This window comes from Hippocampus zosterae, chromosome 1, assembly GCF_025434085.1.
Source record: "Hippocampus zosterae strain Florida chromosome 1, ASM2543408v3, whole genome shotgun sequence".
Lineage (NCBI taxonomy): Eukaryota > Metazoa > Chordata > Actinopteri > Syngnathiformes > Syngnathidae > Hippocampus > Hippocampus zosterae.
In genome coordinates this window covers 738,417-756,895 of record NC_067451.1, presented here as the reverse complement: position 1 = coordinate 756,895, position 18,479 = coordinate 738,417, and the positions used below count along the sequence as shown (strand labels likewise).

At 48.2% G+C, this 18,479-nt stretch overlaps 3 protein-coding genes across 5 annotated transcripts; 1 reads left to right on the top strand and 2 right to left on the bottom strand.

Moving 5' to 3' along the window:
- Window positions 1-553: 553 nt before the first annotated feature.
- On the top strand, window positions 554-1,503 carry zgc:112271 (uncharacterized protein LOC553698 homolog). 2 transcript variants are annotated; one of them, XM_052057206.1, is made up of 4 exons: window positions 554-557; window positions 938-1,002; window positions 1,079-1,176; window positions 1,263-1,503. In XM_052057206.1, exons 2-4 carry the CDS (start codon window positions 940-942, stop codon window positions 1,360-1,362), a joined length of 261 nt encoding a protein of 86 aa, XP_051913166.1. In that variant the 5' UTR covers window positions 554-557; window positions 938-939; the 3' UTR covers window positions 1,363-1,503. The 2 variants fall into 2 exon arrangements, with proteins under 2 accessions (XP_051913166.1, XP_051913158.1); XM_052057198.1 differs by lacking the exon at window positions 554-557 and adding an exon at window positions 580-712.
- Window positions 1,346-5,354, bottom strand: LOC127595508 (protein C-ets-2-like). Of its 2 annotated transcripts, XM_052057077.1 has the most exons (7): window positions 5,157-5,353; window positions 4,831-4,950; window positions 4,551-4,754; window positions 4,425-4,484; window positions 3,379-3,585; window positions 3,181-3,299; window positions 1,346-2,922 (listed from the first exon to the last, which is right to left on the bottom strand). In XM_052057077.1, the coding sequence occupies exons 1-7, from the start codon at window positions 5,173-5,175 to the stop codon at window positions 2,713-2,715; spliced, it is 939 nt and encodes a 312-aa protein (XP_051913037.1). In that variant the 5' UTR covers window positions 5,176-5,353; the 3' UTR covers window positions 1,346-2,712. The 2 variants fall into 2 exon arrangements, with proteins under 2 accessions (XP_051913037.1, XP_051913026.1); XM_052057066.1 differs by having other exon boundaries at window positions 4,425-4,754; window positions 5,157-5,354.
- Window positions 5,355-5,568: 214 nt separating this feature from the next.
- LOC127594836 (glycogen phosphorylase, muscle form-like) lies at window positions 5,569-17,876 on the bottom strand. The gene is made up of 20 exons (XM_052056628.1): window positions 17,528-17,876; window positions 15,532-15,633; window positions 15,388-15,466; window positions 15,199-15,302; window positions 14,074-14,205; window positions 12,952-13,063; window positions 12,788-12,870; window positions 12,282-12,425; window positions 12,093-12,185; window positions 11,862-12,008; window positions 11,629-11,792; window positions 11,432-11,546; window positions 10,464-10,565; window positions 10,220-10,367; window positions 10,082-10,140; window positions 8,853-8,994; window positions 8,551-8,758; window positions 7,382-7,516; window positions 7,218-7,284; window positions 5,569-6,115 (listed from the first exon to the last, which is right to left on the bottom strand). Exons 1-20 carry the CDS (start codon window positions 17,768-17,770, stop codon window positions 5,966-5,968), a joined length of 2,529 nt encoding a protein of 842 aa, XP_051912588.1. The 5' UTR covers window positions 17,771-17,876; the 3' UTR covers window positions 5,569-5,965.
- Window positions 17,877-18,479: the final 603 nt, after the last annotated feature.

Below are 18,479 nucleotides of genomic sequence, written 5' to 3'. Positions count from 1 at the left end.
CTATGTATTATGACTCTCAAATGAAAAAATACAAATTTTTACTTATTTGAAAAGAAGTACTTTCATTCAGGCACTGAACAATTTGCTACTTTGAAAATCGACCACCACACGCCCGAGATTTTACAGAGGGATTTGATTGGCCGTTAATGCGATCCCCGTCTTTGATTGGATCTTTCACAGGACCTCATGTTTCGAAACTGAAATAAATCAACCCCGCAGCTCGTTGCCAGCGTTTAGTACAAACATTTATACATTTTATTTTACCCAATGCAGCGATGGCTGTTTGAAAGTGCTCTATAAATACTTGACTTGACCCAAATAAACACGTACAATAAATGAAAAGCATTTATAGATATCGCCGCTTCAACTCTGATTATAAAAACTCCTTGTGAGTAGTCGAGAAATATTGCCTGTTCCTAACTAAAAACTTAATTTACCATGATGCGAACAAAAACTAATCTAAATGTAATCTGATATTATGTTGGTTTTGTATATGGTATATGTCGAAATGAAAAATGTTGGATTTTTTTTCTCCACAAGAGAAACGAATGTTTCAAGTCAGGCATTCAAGGACTCGTGCCGAGTAACGCTCGCCGGATTTTTCCAGAGCATCTGATTGGCTGTGCTTGTGACCGTGCAATGTGATTGGATCTTTCGCAGGACCACTGCAGCGAAACTGAAATTAGCAGGAAGTCTGTCTACAATGTTTCAAGTATGTACTGCATTTTTTGATTTGATTTAGTGCGGAATACATGAGATCCTCTTAATGTTGTGACTTTGTGTTTGATATGACCATAGCAGCCTTAAATTTGGATTTTAAGTAACGTTACTTTCGGTTGCAGTTCAATTTACGAGACACGTCTTCGATTATCACATTTATGCACAAGGTAGTCCGGGTGAAAACACATAAACCATCACCTGTTTTCTGCTGTTGCAGGCATGGCCTTAACATCCGATCACATCCGGGATAAACTTAGAACAGAGCTTGCGGCGGAATATGTGGTAAGGTTTTTTACACTCGGTCACTTTGGAACATTTGCAGTCAATATTAGTATGCTCCGTCATTTGTGTTGTGTAGGACGTGGAGGACACGTCCGCCAACAGATGTGCAACCAGCTTCAAAGTGCTTGTGGTCTCTTCCCAGTTTGAGGGCAAGCCCCTCTTACAGAGACACAGGTACGCAGTGGACACTGAAATTAAATTCCAGAATCACATTGCTTTTGATATGACCTAACATGATCAAAGGGTGTGGCATTTTTTAGGATGGTGAACACCTGCTTAGCGGAGGAGCTGAAAGACATCCACGCGTTCGAACAGAAGACCCTAACGCCAGAACAGTGGGAGAAACAAAAGTCCAAATAACACTGCACCTTTTGCATTGTGTGGTCATCACACGAGGAACACGCAATGCTGTTACAGTTCCGTGAGAATGCATTTGAAAATGTTGCCGGCAATAAAAGGGACAGCCGTTGTTGCTTTCCCGTGTTCCACTTTTTAAAGCAACGTTTTTGTCTTTTTTTTTTTTTTTGACAGTGCGTGCAGCCGCCGACTGTGATTTGAAATTGCACACAATGCGTTTGTATACTGTAACCCTCCATCTGAGGGGATATTGATGACATCACAGCTGTCTGTTATGCAGGTTACATATCCAAGAATATGGCACACTGGCACCACTTGAGTCCTTATGGTGGGGGGGGGGGGGAGCTTTTAGGCATCATTAAAAAAAATGATCGTAAATGCAATATCGTAAAAATATACAAAACCATTGGCTAAGAATTCTCAAGAGTCCGCTACACTATACAGTACCATATAATGACCAAATCACCTTTTGTTTTTGAATATCAAAGACGAGTGAGCATTTCCATTTTTAACGTACGTGTGTGCGCGCGCGTGTTTCTCCCTGGAAAAAATATCCCTTTTGCTTACATTTTGGATGACTACGCCGCATTAATAAACATGTATGTATTCTCAAACGGGTGGGTGAGCACTTTACTGGCTTTTTGGAGGACACCTGAACCGTGAAGGCACCGTTCACTGAACAGTGAGACGCTGTTACCTTCTATTGACGCATTTTTATTTTCACCCCGGGGGGCGTTCATGGACCAAATTGGTCACCCACTTTGTGTTGACGGTGATGCCAAATATTGGGAATTGTTATGCTCAATGCGCACTTAACACTTGGTCATGAGGACAAAGATCCCCCGCCGTCCCCCCCCCCCCCCCTTCCATTTGGGAAAGTGGCGGAAGTAATCCGCACACACTGGCTCGCTGAGCGACACCTTGTTCACTGATTTGTAAAATGGAATCGGCTTCTGATTTCATGCAGCATGCATAGAGTCTCACTTCAAGCGGACGCATGACTCTTCTGTAGACAAACACAATGTAGCTCAACCTCCGGATGAAAATTGAGCGCAGTCCAGAAACATAAAAACAAACGCTCCAGCTGACCATTTTGCCCACTTGGGAGACTCGATGGAAGAAAGCGCGCGAATGAACACCCCCCGCGTGAGTGCATGTTCAAAGTCCGGCTCACAGCTGAGCTCCTCTTCACAACACTCTCTCAGCTTCGGTGGACGTCGGATGGATTTAATTGGATGGTTTCACCACGGTAACCACCGCCCCCCCACCTCCCTCCCTATCGACAGCGGCCGTCACGCTGCGCCCAGTGAAACGCGGCCGAGCACACACGTGCCGTTGGCTTAGACTCCCTCCTTAGTTTGCTCCGTCGAGATCCGACAGGTCGCGCAGCTCGCCGGGCTCGTATCCCAGCAGGCCTTGCAGGTTGCAGACAAAGCGGTAGACGTAGCGCTTGCCCACCGTCTTGCGGATGATGTTCTTGTCGTAGTAGTAGCGCAGCCCGCGGCTCAGCTTCTCGTAGTTCATCTTGGGCTTGTGTTTGCGGCGACCCCACAGCAGCGCCACCTGGAGGCCGGGAGTACAGTTTTTTGTCGTTACTTTTAATAAAACGGAAAATGTCATTTCTGGGGGGACGGGGGGGGGTCCTTAATTTGAGTCAGGAAAGTGCTTTTTCAATTTGAGGCATTTCGTTCGTTTTCATGACACGGGCTTGAAAATTGCATTTTGCCATGATCCTCTTGACTGTACTCCCAACCCACACCCCCCCCCCCAAAAAAAAAAGATTGTCGCTGGCAACGCAAGACGTTTCCTCACGAGCTGTACCTCATCCGGGTCGGTCAATTTGAACTCCCATCCGTCTCCGGTCCAGCTGATGCACGACCGGCAGCGGCGGTCGGTCAGCAGCTCCAATAAAAACTGCCACAGCTGAATGGGACCGCTTCCTGTTGGTCAAAAACAAGAAGCTCAAAACCTGGTCCCCCCCCCCTCGCGCAAACGCCACGGCGCGCGCTCCCCACTGACCGGTGTAGCTGGCGAGGACGGCCGCCGGGACGACGGCCGAGCCGACGTCCGCCTTGTTGCCGGCATACTCCTTGAAGCTTTGGTAGGGCTGCGTGAAAGCGAACGCGTCACCGCCCCGGCTCTCGTCCGCCATTGCCTCCGTATCGCGGGCGCCGGCCGTCCACGTCGGGGCGTTGCCGCTAGACCCCTCGGCTTCTGACTCTGTCTCTGGAAGTGAGGACAGAGCGTTGTCTTCTTCTTTGACTTTGGAAGTCCAATGATAGTGTACGCCGCCATCTCACGGTCAGGGGATGGCGGTGCCCTGATACGTTTTGTCCAATGGCGTTTGAAAGTACAGTGAAACTCTTCTAGAATTGAGTTGAATAAAACTTTATTGTCAAATGTGCTGTACGTACAACAAAACCTACATGGGTGAAAATACCCCCTAGTGTGAAATAATCTTCATGCATTAACACCATTCCCACTTTCCTGAATGGACTCTTGTGAAGCGGACCTGATCCATCCCACATTCCTCAAGCAAATGCAACTCATCTGACGTCAAAACGTTCTGCTCGTGCTGGACATTTTGGAAACTCGAAACCTACATGGGCGAAAATACCCCCTAGTGTGAAATAATCTTCATGCATTAACACCATTCCCACTTTCCTGAATGAACTCTTGAGAAGCGGCCCTGATCCATGCCACGTTCCTCAAGCAAATGTAACTCATCCGACGTCAAAACGTTCTGCTCGTGCTGGACATTTTGGAAACTCGAAACCTACATGGGCGAAAATACCCCCTAGTGTGAAATAATCTTTATGCATTAACACCATTCCCACTTTCCTGAATGGACTCTTGAGAAGCAAGAAGGACCCGATCCATCCCACATTCCTCAAGCAAATGCAACTCATCCGACGTCAAAACGTTCTGCTCGTGCTGGACATTTTGGAAACTATTCCAAAATTACGCATTTCACAACTGGTCCAAATTTTCTAAATTTGCACTTTGCAACAGCAGAAAAAAAAATGTAGACTCATGCGTGACATGCGTTGATCCGCGGAGCATACCTTCATTGTTTGGAGGCTGGCAGGGAGCGGACCCGGCGCACACGGTCATCGCGGCGTGATCTGGAGACGAGAAGACATTCAGCTGCCGGCGAGTGGGCGCACGCGTGGCACGAGTGAAATTTGAACCCCGTCTCATGATCTCCAGGTGCTCCCACAAGATCTCCCCGGCGGTGCAGTCGGACACGAGGCCCAGGAAAGCCTCGCGGTCCAGGCGGCACAGCTCGCGACCCCGCAGGCCCTTCAGGTCCGAACCCGACGAGCGCAGCCCGAACTCGGCCCGGCACCAGCCCAGCCAGTGGTTCACCTGCCATTCGGACCATCGGGTCGGATCTGGCGGGAGGGAGGGCATGCGGTGTCCCACAAATTGGCCGGATCGTCACCACACGGCGACGATTTTGTCTTTCACCTTGGGGGAAACGGTGGGTGAGCCTCTCCTGGGTGAAACCGGCAAAACTGGCTCTCAGAGCCTGGCACAGAACCTCCTTGCTGGTCGGAGTGAGAGGGGGGACCTCCAGGGGGTCCATCTCTGTCACAAAAAAAAAAAAAAAAGCAAAATATGTTGGACTTGAATCACAAAAAGATCAAATATTGCGTTTTGAATAAATCCCGTCTTGCGGCTCGGTAATCATCATGCAGCCGTTAACGAGGTGACCAATTAAAATCTTTCAATTCTTGTTGACCGAGTATTTTCAACGCACATAATTACGACAAGAAAAAGAAAATCAATCTTACCGTAAGCACCGCAATCCATAGCGGTGTGTGAGGAGACCTCAAATGGAAGGAGGCGGCGAGGGGCTGTGTTTTGTTGTTGTTTTTTTTTTTAATGTGATGGACAACAGGGGACGGGAGGGGCCATGTGCCGATTGACAACTGTCAATCACCAAGGGAGTGGGCGGGGCAGTTGGCAGATGCATTTAAGGGCATGCCACTTAGAGTTCATTAAAAAAAATAAAAATAAAAAATCAGCATGGGATCAAATCATTAGCCCCCCCCCCCCCCACACACAATTATTGGACCATAAAACATCTCTCTCTCACACACACACACACACACACACACACACACACACACACACACACACACACACACACACACACACACACACACACACACACACACACACACACACACACACACACAGCCGTCGACGAGACTTGCCATTTATTGACAGACAAACATGGACAGAAATTGCAAATGAGCGCTCGGGTGTCAGATGTGCTCGTGGTTAAAGTGCACGGACGGACAGAAATGGTCGTTTGAATACAACGAGACGAGACGGAAAACATATTTCCGTTGCTAATGTTACGTTCCAACAACAGCGTGCAGGGGACGATGACTGGAAGACGTACAGCAGACTTTGCATCACAGTGGTGACCTTTATCTGGGGGGTGTCAGTGTTGGTTTGGGTGTGCGGGTGTGCGTGCGCACGGGTGGTCCCAGTCAAGATGTCAGTAGGAGTGAGCACGTTTTCTAAAGCTGCAACGGTGAGAGGCTACGTGGTTTTGGGGGGGCGGGAGGGGCGCGGGGGGTTTACGTGCACTTTAGCGGGGGTCGTCCGGGGCGGCAATCTTCTCCAAGCTGGGCTCCATGCTCCAGATCTCCCTGGCGTACTGGGAAATGGTGCGGTCGCTGGAGAATTTACCCGAGGCGGCGATGTTACGGATGACCATCTTGGTCCACTCTTTCGGGTTCTGGCAACACAAAAAGTGCGGCTCCATTTGAAAGAGAAAACTTTTTTTTTTTTTTTTTGCTGCTCCTCCCACAAAGTCTGGTCACAGCACCACCCAACTCCTGAATTGCTTGCACACAAATTGTGGGGTAGGGCTGTACTGTTTTGAAAATAAGCAAATTGCAATTTTTCTTACTTTATTTTTTTTTGGCGGGGGGGGGCAAACTATTTTGTGCACACAAAATAGAAAGTGCGCACAAAGTAGCCGTGGCTCCTCGCGGGTCACTTGAATGGGAAAATCGAACTCATCTTCTTTCAAAGTTGAAAGGTCAAAGGTGTCGTGATGGTGTTCTTGTGTGTCTCCAGCAGGTGGCAGAGGAGGGCCTTCCCTCCAGCCTGCAAGCCAATACTACTCTGTCGGATAATGACGGCGCTGCCAACCATGTATTGACTTTGTCGAGATGTTGCATGCTCTTTGTTTTTTTTTTTTTACCTCGCCATGCTTTTTGTTTTTGTTTGTTTTGCACTTACCTTTGAAAGGAGTTCTTTGTTGCAATTACTCGTCACATTTTTTTTTTCGTGTCTTACGGGTTTTTCTTGTCAATTTATTGACAAGCTAATTGCGTTTATATTTTGTCCTTGCCGTTTGCATTTTGGCTCATTTCGTTTTCGTGGACACTTGAAGAGGCTTTTGGAGAGGCAGCTCGCTTTCCCGGCCTTGGAAGCAGAGATCGCTTTTAATGTTGCGTCAACTGCAACGCTCCGGGTGGGATCAATGTCACCGAACGAAAACGCTTGGTCTTCCTGTCGCGACTTAATGTTGCCGTGAAATAAAAACGTTGGCTACAATAATTTGTTGGGTTTTTGAACGCACTGATGAGGTCAGCGAGTCGAGGGTCTATGAAGGGGCGCTTCATTTGTTGACCATCTTGTCCAATAAGCTGTAACCGTCTCGTGTGCACAAAGTAGTAGTAGTCGGTTGGAGCAAAACAGCAGAGTGGACACAAAAAAACTCCTACACGACGCTCAATCGCGTAAACGCTTAGTGGACCAGAGCGGAAAGGCGGCACGGTTTTGCCACCCACCTGCTCTAGGCTGGGTGAAGGCCGCATTTGGCTACTGACCTTGTAGAGAGCGCTCACTCTCTCCTGGCATTTGATGTAATCCTCATAGTCGGCGAACACCTTGAATCTGCGGCGTGACACACACACACACACACACACACACACGAATCTCAGGTGAGATGATTTAAAATGGAGCGAGAAGGCGGCGCGTGTCGGGCCGGGACCTGTCGTGGTGCATGAGCATGTTGACCAGATCCTGGAAGCGGTCCACCTGCTGCGGGCTGAACACGCCCGCTGCGATCTGAGATACGGCCTGCTTCAGCTCAGGGATGCGGTTGTAGTACGACATTGCGTCGTATCTGGAAAAAGATGGAGCCGAGGTCAAAAGTTTCACTGCAAACAACCCTGAGAGGATGCGCCACGGGGTTCAAGTCAGACGATGACGCTGCCCCCCCCCCCCCCATCGTCAATTCGGGGCTTCCGTCATGAGGCCCCTCATAATCCGCAGGCCGATTAAACAATCTCGTGTTTACGCTAAAGGCTCTCAAGATTCAAAACCTGACCAAGACTTTTTTTGGGGGGGGGGGGGGGGGGGGGTCAGGAAATAGTATGTACAATAACATTCCCATAACCGATTCATTTTAAAAATACACACCGTGCAATGAATTAAAATCTCCCTTTCCTCCTTTCCTGAAAACCTGCAACAGTAAATTTATGAATTCCAGCCACGACATTTGAGTGATTGTTTTACAATACTTCATCCTTTAGTATTTGACGACAGCGTGAAAAGTCAAATGCAAATTGTTTTTGGGGGGAGGGGGTACTTGAATCTTTGTCTTATGTCTAAGGATCCCCCCAACAAAAAACGCCAATTTTAAACTGACTTACCGTATATTGGCTGTATTATAATTAAAAAAGATGACATGCCATTTGGAGTTTAAAAAAAAAAAATCTACTTTGTGCGCATGTAGTAGTTAGTGCACACAAACTAGTTTTTTTTTCCCCCTAACGTCATGCCTGGGGGTCCGTATATTTTGTTCTCATTTAAAAATAAATAAAAACCATACTCCAAGACTTGAGTTGCATTTTTCGAAGATGGGTGTCATTGCGATTTTTTTTCTTTTTCAAACTTTATTGACATGACGTTACGCTTTAGCAAGTGAATTTCAAAATGACTCATGATGTTCTGCCTGTTACGGAAAAGCTTTCATTCTGTTAAAAAAAAAAAAAAGTAGAATTGCATCCCCCCCCCTCCCATTAAATGCAACTTCGTTCTTGTCATATGGCTTTTCCAGGAGAAAAAAAAAAATCCAATAATTTCTCAACTCAACTGTATTTATAGAGCACTCGAAAACAACCGCCACCGTATACAAAGACCGTAGTCGCCCCTCACCCGTTTTTGTCCATGGCCTCCACGTCGTTCACCCTCATGCCGAAGATGAAGAGGTTGTCCTCGCCGGCCTCCTCGGCCATCTCCACGTTGGCGCCGTCCATGGTGCCGATGGTGAGGGCGCCGTTGAGCATGAACTTCATGTTGCCGGTGCCCGACGCCTCGGTGCCGGCGGTGGAGATCTGCTCGGACAGATCCGCCGCCGGGATGACTGCGGAACCGAGAGGATTCTGACGTCAAGGCTTTGACGCCGCGTCACAAGGGGTGAGTGGGAGGGAGAGGAAAAAAAAAAAAGGGGGAGAGACCTTTCTCGGCCAGAGTGACACGGTAGTTCTCCAGGAAGATGACCTTCAGGCGATCTCCCACCACGGGGTCGTTGTTGACGACATTGCCGATGGATGTGATCAATTGGATGATCAGCTTGGCCGTGTGGTAACCCGGAGCCGCCTGGACACCAACGGCAAACACAGACAACATTTTTGAAACCGATTGAAATTGGGTTTTTTTTTTTTATAGCTCATCAGGTTTTTGAGATATTTTCATTTTTTAAGTTGGACTTATCAAAGATTGCGCAATACCATGGATTTACCCCAAAAATAAATTCCACCTGTTGCTGAATCTAACCCTATATTCATAAATATTACCAAACCGATTATACTCTATGAATGTATTATTTTTAGTATGAAAACTGAAATGTGGTGGAGAACAAAAAGTCAAATCCGCACAAGTTATCTAAAAATCCTCCAAACTCACTTGTATTCTTTGGCGTTCGACTCAGCATGACTTGGATTTGTTCTTGATTTTACTGCTTGGTGCTTTCTACCGCCTTTAAGATGTTTGTTGTTTTTTTTCTCCTTTCTTCTTTCTACATACATTCTTGCTGCTGGAGGCTGTAAATGTCCACAGTGTGGGACGAATAAAGGATATCTTATCTTATCTTATTACCGATTTGTCTTACTGTTTATTGTGTATGTGAAATCGCTCCATGTACAGTACTTGCGATGGCTGTTTGAAAGTGCTCCAGAAATACTCTTGACTTGACTTAAAAAAAAATTAAATAAAAAAAAAAAGCACCGGTGTGGTGAAAGCGTTTCATCTTGTGCCGATGTTTAAAAAAAAAATCATTTTTTTATTTTATGGTCTACAATTCATTTGACACATTTATTTCGGCCCTAGGACCACAACCTTCTCTCATTCAAAAATTCAAAGTTTAATCAAGGTGTGTAGCGTTTGCTATTTTCAGCTAATTTATTATTTATTTATTGGGGGGGGGGGGTAACTCCGCAAAGCTCTGGGTACACATTTTGCTATCATAAGAGCAAAATATCAAATGACTTTCCGATGTACATCAATGAATTGACCGTCAACATTTCTTTTTGCTTTTGTAATGAAGTACATTTCAGGCGCTTTGCGTTTTTTTTTCTATGAAGCACAAGTGAATCTGTACTTTGTGTTTTTTTTTTTTTAGCAGTCTCAATGAAGCGCACAGTTTGACCCTTTCATATTGAATATATTTGAAAGCATGTCGAGTTACCTTCCCCCCGATCATGACAGTCCTCGGGGTCCAAGCCTTGTTGGGCTCCTTCCTGATGCCTGCATTGCAAAAAAAAACAAACACGACGGGGGGTCATGTGGTTTCCAAAGATTTTTTTTCGTCACAGGACGGACTCACGGTTGTAGAGCGTGATGACGTGCAGGCAGTTGAGCAGCTGCCTCTTGTATTCGTGGATCCTCTTCACGTGCACGTCGAACATGGAGCCCGGGTTGATCTTCACGCCGTAGCGCTCCTCCAGGTGGGCGGCGAACTTCATCTTGTTCTCCTGCCATTGAGAGGTTCGTTTCGGTATCGGCTTCGATGTCTGCCGGACGATCCATCCATCGATCGAATGACCTGGCGCCGCCGCTTCGCACCTCACCTGTTTCACTTTGGCGACGTCTCGGATGAAGGCGTCGTCGTCCACAAACTCCAGGAGCCCCTTCAGCTGGTCCAGGTCCCGGATGTAGTCGTCGCCGATTCGCTGCAGATCAGAAGGAACCTCGTTTCCTCAAATGTCAGCCTTTTTCCAGCATATGAAATTGGGGGATGGCAAACCTTGTCATACAAGCCCCCCCCCCCCCTCCCCCCCAAAAAATTGCGATCTTTCTTTCCTCAATGATGCAATTGGGTTTAATGCGATTATTTTTTTTTCATGACCTCTTCCCCTGTACTGTATTTTTATAACAAACAAGCAATAAATTGCAATAAAAACTCAGACGCGAGTTGCCATGTTTTTCCATTCGATTTGCGCCAACCTGGCAACCCCCGTCGGCATCGTTTGCTGGTGACGCCGAGAGCGAAGGGAGCAACTCCAAAGTGCCATCATTTCAAAGAATCGACTAGGTCGTCGTAGGCGTCGACAAAAATTGGACGGCAAAGCAACTTGGAGGGGGAGGGGGGGGAGGGGGGGGTCACGACAAAATGCGCAATGTGGCAAGTGTGGACGGTTCAAGAGAGTCTACGTGACGCGACTCAGAAAACTCATCGCATTACTCATTTCTATTCTTTGGCTTTTGACTTGATTTTTAGTTTTGTGCTTTCTACCGTCTTTGTTATTCATTTATTGTCATCCGTATGATATTCGCTCCGTGTACAGCACTTTGTACACAGCGCTGGCCGTTTGTCAAGTGCTCCTGAAATACACGCGAGTCGAGTTGGTTTTTCCGTCATCAATGCAGACGTTGCGATTTGTGAAAATTCATTCACATTCATTCATTCATTTAAAAGGCCTTCAAATGTTCCTGTTCTAAAGGAAAATCATTTCGCTGAAACAAACTCATATATTGCCCATTCGGTGTGGGCAGTTGCATTTGCGTCTCTTCCCCCCCCCCCCGAGTGCCAACAAACCTCCGCGATGACATCGGCCAGCCCAGGGTTGCACATGAGAAGCCAGCGCCTGGGCGTGATGCCGTTGGTCTTGTTCTGAAACTTGTGAGGATCCATGTCGTAGAAGTCCTTGAAGCTGAGCGAGAGTCACACGGGCGACGTGAGCGAGCGAGCGAGCAAACCGGCGAGTGTACGCGGGGGACGGGGGCGGGGCTTACACGGTGTTTTTGATGATTTCCGAGTGTATGCGAGCCACCCCGTTGACGGCGTGCGAGCCCACGATGCACAAGTGAGCCATGTTGATCTTCTTGACGTCGCCCTCCTCGATGAGCGACATGCGGCGCACGCGGGCCGCGTCCTCGGGGTACAGCTTGGCCACGCGCTGCGAGGCCAGGCGAGCCAGCGCACGACGTCAAGTTCCGAGAGCGGGACGTGGCCTGGCGGGAATTACCTCCAGGTGCCTCCTGTTGATCTCGTAGACGATCTCCAGGTGGCGGGGCAGCAGGTTTTGGAAGAGATCCACGGGCCAGCGCTCCAGGGCCTCGGGCAGCACGGTGTGGTTGGTGTAAGCGCAAGTACGCACCACGATGTCCCAGGCCTTTGGTCCACAACATGGGCGGAGTCTAAGCGCGCTAGCTCACAAAAAAAATCAATCCTCCAAAGCGCAGCCCTTGACACAAACCTTGTCCCACGGGAGCTTCTCGGTGTCCACCAGTATCCTCATCAGCTCGGGGATGGCCAAAGCGGGATGGGTGTCGTTCAGCTGGATGGCCACCTACCCGAGGGGGGGGGGGGGGGGGGGCGGAAAGAAAATCCCGTGAACAATGCGCCCTCACGCGAGCCGGTCAAGTCCGCCTCGGCCGTAACCGACCTTGTCGGGGAGGGCCGACAAATCCAAGCGCACGAAGTCGGTGGAGCCGAACTTGGACGCTTTGAATCTGCGGACGATGTCCTGGAGCGTGGCGGCCACCACAAAATACTCCTGCTTCAGACGCAGCTCCTTGCCCTCAAAGAACTTCAAAAGAGCAAAAGAGATGACGCATGAAACGCTGGGACCGTTTCGAGACTCGTTTCAAATGACTCATTTTCAAATCGGGGCCCCAAACGATTTTTTTTCCCCAAAATGGACAAGCAGAAAATCCCGATTTCCGATGAAGCGACCGATTCATTTTCGCAATCTGGCTGAGATCAGAGTGGGCGGAGCCTCCACTTCCTTCCGCCGAGCCCCACCTTCCCATCATCTCTTCCCAGGCCAGCCGGGTAGACGTGGTCTCGCCAGCGTATCCTGGGTCCACCCCCCCCCCCCCCCCCCCCGGAACACCTCACCAATTGTTGAATCCGGCAAAGAACAAAATATTTACGCGGCAATTCACTCACGTTGTCGTTCGGGTAGAGAACCCTGGAGATGTTCTCGGCCAGGTTCCTATCGAGCACCGCTTGGATGTAGCCGCCGACGTTAACTGACGGCGACAAAAACAACAGCGTATATCCCACCGGAGTCCGCGTGGTGACGGCTTTTGAGGCGACGAGACGCTACTCACAGTCTTGGAGGTTGAAGTCACACGGGGCCTTGGCGGACCACAAGCGCATGGTGTTGACGATGTTGTTTCGGTAGCCCGGCACTGGCGTGTCATAGGGAAGAGCCAGGACCACCTTGATCAAAAAAAAAAAAAAAAGAGAAGACGCGTTTCCCTTCACTCGAGAGATACTGGCAATTTTTTTTTCCTGTGCTTCTTAATGAACATAAAAGCGGACAGATATGATTAGCTCATACAAATATGGCCGTACCCGCTAATTCAGGGGTGAGCAAACTACGGCCCGCGGGCCGAATCCGGCCCGCCGAAGGTGGGTCCACAATTAAGGTTTGATTTGAATGATTTGCATTCATTTCAATTGGACTTGTAATGACGGGCATTTCACCGCCAGGTGGCGCATTGACTTGAAGTTGCAGAACAGGTAGGGGGGGAATCTTTTCTACTTCTACTGGTCTGATCACAACCCATCTGCAGCGATGCACAGGCTAAAATAAGTCATCAACAACACTTTTGTCATATTTACTTCGTACTTTCGTTCTGTTGATGTTTGATATGGACGGCCAACAAATGCAATTTTTTTTTGTTTTTTTAATGTAGCATAGCTCGTGCTGACCTGGCCCTTCCGTCAAATTTTAAAAGTCAATGCGGCCCCCTAGCCAAAAGGTTTGCCCACCCCTGCTCTAATTCATAGATACGGAAATTTTATAGTCATGCGTGAAGTTCTTTGACGTTACGAAGATACGCTTAAAAAGATGATGAAAATATTAAGTCCGATGTGTTGTGATAATGTTTCCGCCACTAGGTGGCATTCGTGTTTCATGAGAGACATTGGTGACAGCAAAAGAAGAATTTTCTTTTAAATGTGTGTCTTGGAGATTGGCGTACGCTCGGCTGTTTTCCCGAGTCATGTGGTCACGTAGACGGTCTTGCGCTGAGCCGCGACCGGTTTTGCTACCTGAGCAACCGCGATGTCATTTTTCAGTCGACGGCAAGAGGCCCGAGATGGTTAAAAACCGGGTGGAAGGAATTGCAATGGGATGGGCTTTTTTTCCCCCCCCTCCCTTACTTCCTGTATCGAATTTAAGGAATTCCGAACATTGATCACGCCCAGGGCCTCGTCGCACTTGCCTGCGTGTCGACCCATTTGACGCCGTCGGCCGTGTGCTCCACCCGTCCGTAGAAGTGGACCGGGCGCATGTACTCGGGGCGAGCCTTCTCCCAGGGATTACCGTAACGGAGCCAGTCGTCGGCTTCCTCCACCTGTGCAAACGCAGCAAAGTCAATTCTTTGATTTCATTGAAAATGCGCAGCACAGAGTCACGGACCGCTTTTCATCCATCTTCTCTTTTTTGGGGGGGAGGAATTGTGTAGTGTGTGTGTGTGTGTGTAAAATCCACTAGTTTTAAAAATCCGGTATGTATGACAGTATTTTTGTGTCTTTAAGGGGTGTGGCGAGTGCTTTCACTTTGTTATTTGCGCATTTGACACATTTTTCAGTCATCAGTTGTAAATGCAACAGTGGCTCTCCTTGCCCACATATGAGGGCATCATACACAAAAGTGGACCCTCGTACTTCTGGTTCAGCGCCCATGGATTCTCTTTTTTTTTTCCACCTCCTGCCCCATTTTTCATGTCAAATGCATCATGAATGGAAGATTTTTTTTGGGGGGGAGGGGGGTGATTTGGTTTTTCTTCAATGCATTTCTGCGGCCATCAGTTTTATGTGGATCTTTGCTATTCACAAAGCGCCCCCCCCCCCGGGCCCTATTCCTCACAAGTAAGGGTACCATTGGACCTTAGTCGCTACATTTTTTTTTCCTCACTTCTCTAACGTGTAGCGATGCAGCAATTAATCAACTATTGATTATCAAATTAATCGACAACCTTTGACAACTCATTCATCATTTACCTTAATTTAAAATTGTCCGACTATTTCGAATTTCAGCCCGTCAACAGTAAATCTGTCAGATTTCTGCAGAAAGTAGAAATAATAATAAAAAATAATAAAATAAAATAATAGAAACGCGACAATTTTAAACAACTGACACGGTCTACATTTTGCCTCATTTCTGCTAAGTGACAGCCCAAACCGGTAACTGAATCAAATGGATGAATGAATCCAATTCATCAAGAAAATAATCAACAGATGAATGGATGATGAAAATAATCACGACCTCCAGCCCCACTAGAGCGCCTCCGCAAGATGGAAGCTCGCTCATAACTTCAATTTTAGGCCCGGATAGGTTTTCATACCTGCCGACCGTCGACAATTTTCTGATTGAATATGCCAAACTCGTAGCGGATGCCGTAGCCGTAAGCCGCCAGGCCCAGCGAGGCCATGGAATCGAGGAAGCAAGCTGAAGACAAACAGGTGTGGACGCATAGGTGAGAAGAAGTTCACCAAACGTGTAAACTTGACAAAGACGAGCGGCGGCTGCTCACCGGCCAGACGACCCAGACCGCCGTTGCCCAGACCCGCATCTTCCTCCATGTCCTGCAGCTCCTCCATGTCGAGGCCGAGCTGCGAAAAGGGGACGAGCGCGTCACACGAGCCGGCCCGCGGCTTCCCCCGGTCCGCCGCCTCACCTGGTAAGTGGCCTCGTCGCAAGCGTTCTCCAAGGCCAGGTTGACCATGGTGTTCTGCAGGGTCCGCCCCATGTAGAACTCCAGGGAGAGGTAGTAAACCCGCTGCACGGGCAGGGCAAAAAAATAGTTGTGATGTATGAAGCGGAAGAAACTATTTTTGCTCCTCAAGTTGAATAATCTTTATTCGCCACAATGTTTGAGAGAGAATTTGAATCGAATTGAATACAAGTTTAATGTCAAAAGTGCTGTAACGTTTGTGTAACATACAGCACGGATGAAATTTCTGCCCTTTCAAAATAAAACAAGAGGAGCCGCTGCGGGTGTCCGCGCCGCCATCAAAAGAAAAGTTAACCAAAAAAAAAAAGACAAAATAATACAGCTCAACACATGAGACACCGACAATCGTGCAATCTGAACCACTTTGTTGCCTGAAGCTGTTATAGATGCAAGCAACCAAATACTCGAAATACCCGCGTCACGTCCCGTGGTTGCCAGCAGAGGGCGGGCTTTCTGCCCGCCGTTAACACACCTGTCACCCATTAGGGAGTAATTGCGCAGCCTTTATTTGGACGCTCTGGCAGTCTACTCACTGCCGAAGAATTCCACTCCGTGCCAAAATTTCTCTCGCCCAATTCCTACTTGCATTTATTCATTGCCTCTTAGCCTTGTGCTGTATTTACGCGTCGTTGTTTCCTCTTGCGAGTGAAACTTATATTCATTATTCTAATCTGACCCTCCTTGCCATCTTTTGCCGCAAGCGTTTTCTGTTGTCCTTTTATTTTATCCCTGGTCCCTATTTTGACCAGCGCTTTTTGTTATTCTCCCTGTCGGGTTATTTTGTGTTCGTTATTAAAGACTCCTTTTGTTATCTGACAAGATCTCTTTTTGTGTCTGCTATTTCGGGGATCCACTTCCTTATTTTGTTGTGCACGGAGCGATCATTCTATCGCTTCGGGCATAACGTGACAACCCGAAAACAATTGTCCAAACAAATACTGAAATTCAAATACAGTACATCTCCATTTCTTTACAACAGTCAAAACATCGATTTTTTTTTAAGGTAAGCGCGCGTACAATACAATACATGCCGATTTATATTGCGCTTTCACAAATTTATTTTAGCCTTCAGGAATTGGACAAACCCATTTCTTTGAAAATTGGAAAAAAACGAGAAAAGCTCTACGGTTTAAAGAACGCATCAGTTGAGTATGAGACGCGCCGCCTGTTTTTCCTCGACATTCTTCCTTCCTACTCTGGCCATCTCCAAACCTTTTTTTGAACTAGCTTTGCGCGCCACGTCATTTTTAAGTATATGCCATTGGGCGATGAAAAATGGACGTCAAGACGCAAACGGCCTACAGTTTGGACACCATTGGCTTAGGAGACGTTTCATAGGGAAGAGCCAAAAATGGGGTCTGTTCGGGCTCCATTTTCTTCTCCTCACTAGGGTCGGAAGGAAAAGACGCGGCGCAGCTTGTTCTGCTCTTGACAGCGAGGCCGTGCTGGGGAAGCACAGCGGGCCGGGCCAGCCGTTGCGTAAGCACTTGCTGGCCATGCTCTGGAAGGGATAAACATTTATTGACTTGATCCGGGAAAAAAAAGGCCGATAGATGGGTGTCGAGAGCACTCTCTCACTCCCTGTCTGTGCGCGTGTGTGTGTGTGTGTGTGTGTGTGTGTGTGTGTGTGTGTGTGTGTGTGTGTGTGTGAGTGAGAGAGAGACGTCTCACTCCTCCCTGTCACTCTTTCTACCCTCACTCCTTTCCCCCTCATTCACTCTGCATCCCTCACTCTCGCCCCCCGCCCCCCTACTAGTTTTCCTCCCCTCTCTCTATATGGCTCTTCTTCCCCTCTTTTCACTTGCATCTCCCTCCCTTCATCCCTTCCTCCCTCACACTCTCCCAGACTTGCTCCCTCACTTACCGCAGAGCCCCCGCCCCCCTCTCCACCGGGCGTACGTGCCGGACTGCGGCACCGGAACGAACCGCGTCCGCTTACCTTCGGGTCCGTCTCGTAGTAGTGCTGCTGCGTCCGGATCCAGCGGCCCACTAGGTGGTCGCGGACGGTGTTGGCCAGCGCGAAGTAGTAGTCCCGCTTGGTGGCCACATTGCGGTCCTTCGCCAGCGTGAAATGGAGATGTCGGTTGAAATTTAGCTTAAGGTCGGTGACGTTCTCCACGCCGGCTAGACCCCGAACCGAAATTTGTTTTCTCTTCTCCTGGTCCGTCAGTGGCTTGGACATGGCGACGAGCGGGTTCGTAACGGAATTAGGAATATGCAGACCACCTGTGAAGCGAGCGCGAAGTCGGAAGTCTGCTCGCTCCGGTATTTATACGACGCGTCAATTTACCAGAAGAGAATGCGCCTTGTTCCAGGTTGCGCTTGTCAAAATAAAAGCTTTTCCGCGACCCTCGACCTGAAAATGCGTCACAAGCTTCCACTGTTGGAACTGCTGCCATCGTGAATATAGTACAAAACGTCACTTCATGCCTTACTTGTGTTTGTAATGTGTTTATGGCCTACAGGTTTTGTACACACAAATATTTGCAACTGAACACAAATGAAAACCAAGTATGTCTAGTTGTACAGTATTCTGAAATACAAATTACAAAGTCATCGGAAAAATGTACTTACTATATGTTCTACTAGCTGGCTCATCAGCAAGTTCCTGCGGAAGGCTGGTAAGGTGGGCCTTCGGCCCACAAAAGTGTTGTTGCTTGGTTCGACTTTTTGTTCATCTTCATTGCTTATCGCGAAAATAAAGAGATGTTTAGCTCTACTAAATAACTAACAATTTTATTGCAATTCTTGTGGGTAGACAACATTTTTTCGCTAAGATGCCCGCGCGATCGTAGTGAGCCACTGCCTGAGCGGCGCAGTGGCGGCGCGCAGTGGCGGCGCGCAGCGGCGCGGTGAAGTAGGTACGTTTTGAAAAGGGACAGACGGAAGGA

Coding starts and splice junctions, on each gene's coding strand:
- LOC127594836 (XM_052056628.1), bottom strand. CDS start 17,770: ATGTCCAAGCCACTGACGGACCAGGAGAAGAGAAAACAAATTTCGGTT. Junction 7,285..7,381: donor ATGCTCATGCACCACGACAG/GTCCCGGCCCGA, acceptor GTCACGCCGCAG/ATTCAAGGTGTTCGCCGACT. Junction 6,116..7,217: donor GAGTGAGCGCTCTCTACAAG/GTCAGTAGCCAA, acceptor TTGTGTTGCCAG/AACCCGAAAGAGTGGACCAA.
- zgc:112271 (XM_052057206.1), top strand. CDS start 940: ATGGCCTTAACATCCGATCACATCCGGGATAAACTTAGAACAGAGCTT. Junction 1,003..1,078: donor AGCTTGCGGCGGAATATGTG/GTAAGGTTTTTT, acceptor TGTGTTGTGTAG/GACGTGGAGGACACGTCCGC. Junction 1,177..1,262: donor CCCCTCTTACAGAGACACAG/GTACGCAGTGGA, acceptor GGCATTTTTTAG/GATGGTGAACACCTGCTTAG.
- LOC127595508 (XM_052057066.1), bottom strand. Junction 4,755..4,830: donor CACCCACCGTTTCCCCCAAG/GTGAAAGACAAA, acceptor CCCTCCCGCCAG/ATCCGACCCGATGGTCCGAA. Junction 3,300..3,378: donor CGTCCTCGCCAGCTACACCG/GTCAGTGGGGAG, acceptor TTTGACCAACAG/GAAGCGGTCCCATTCAGCTG.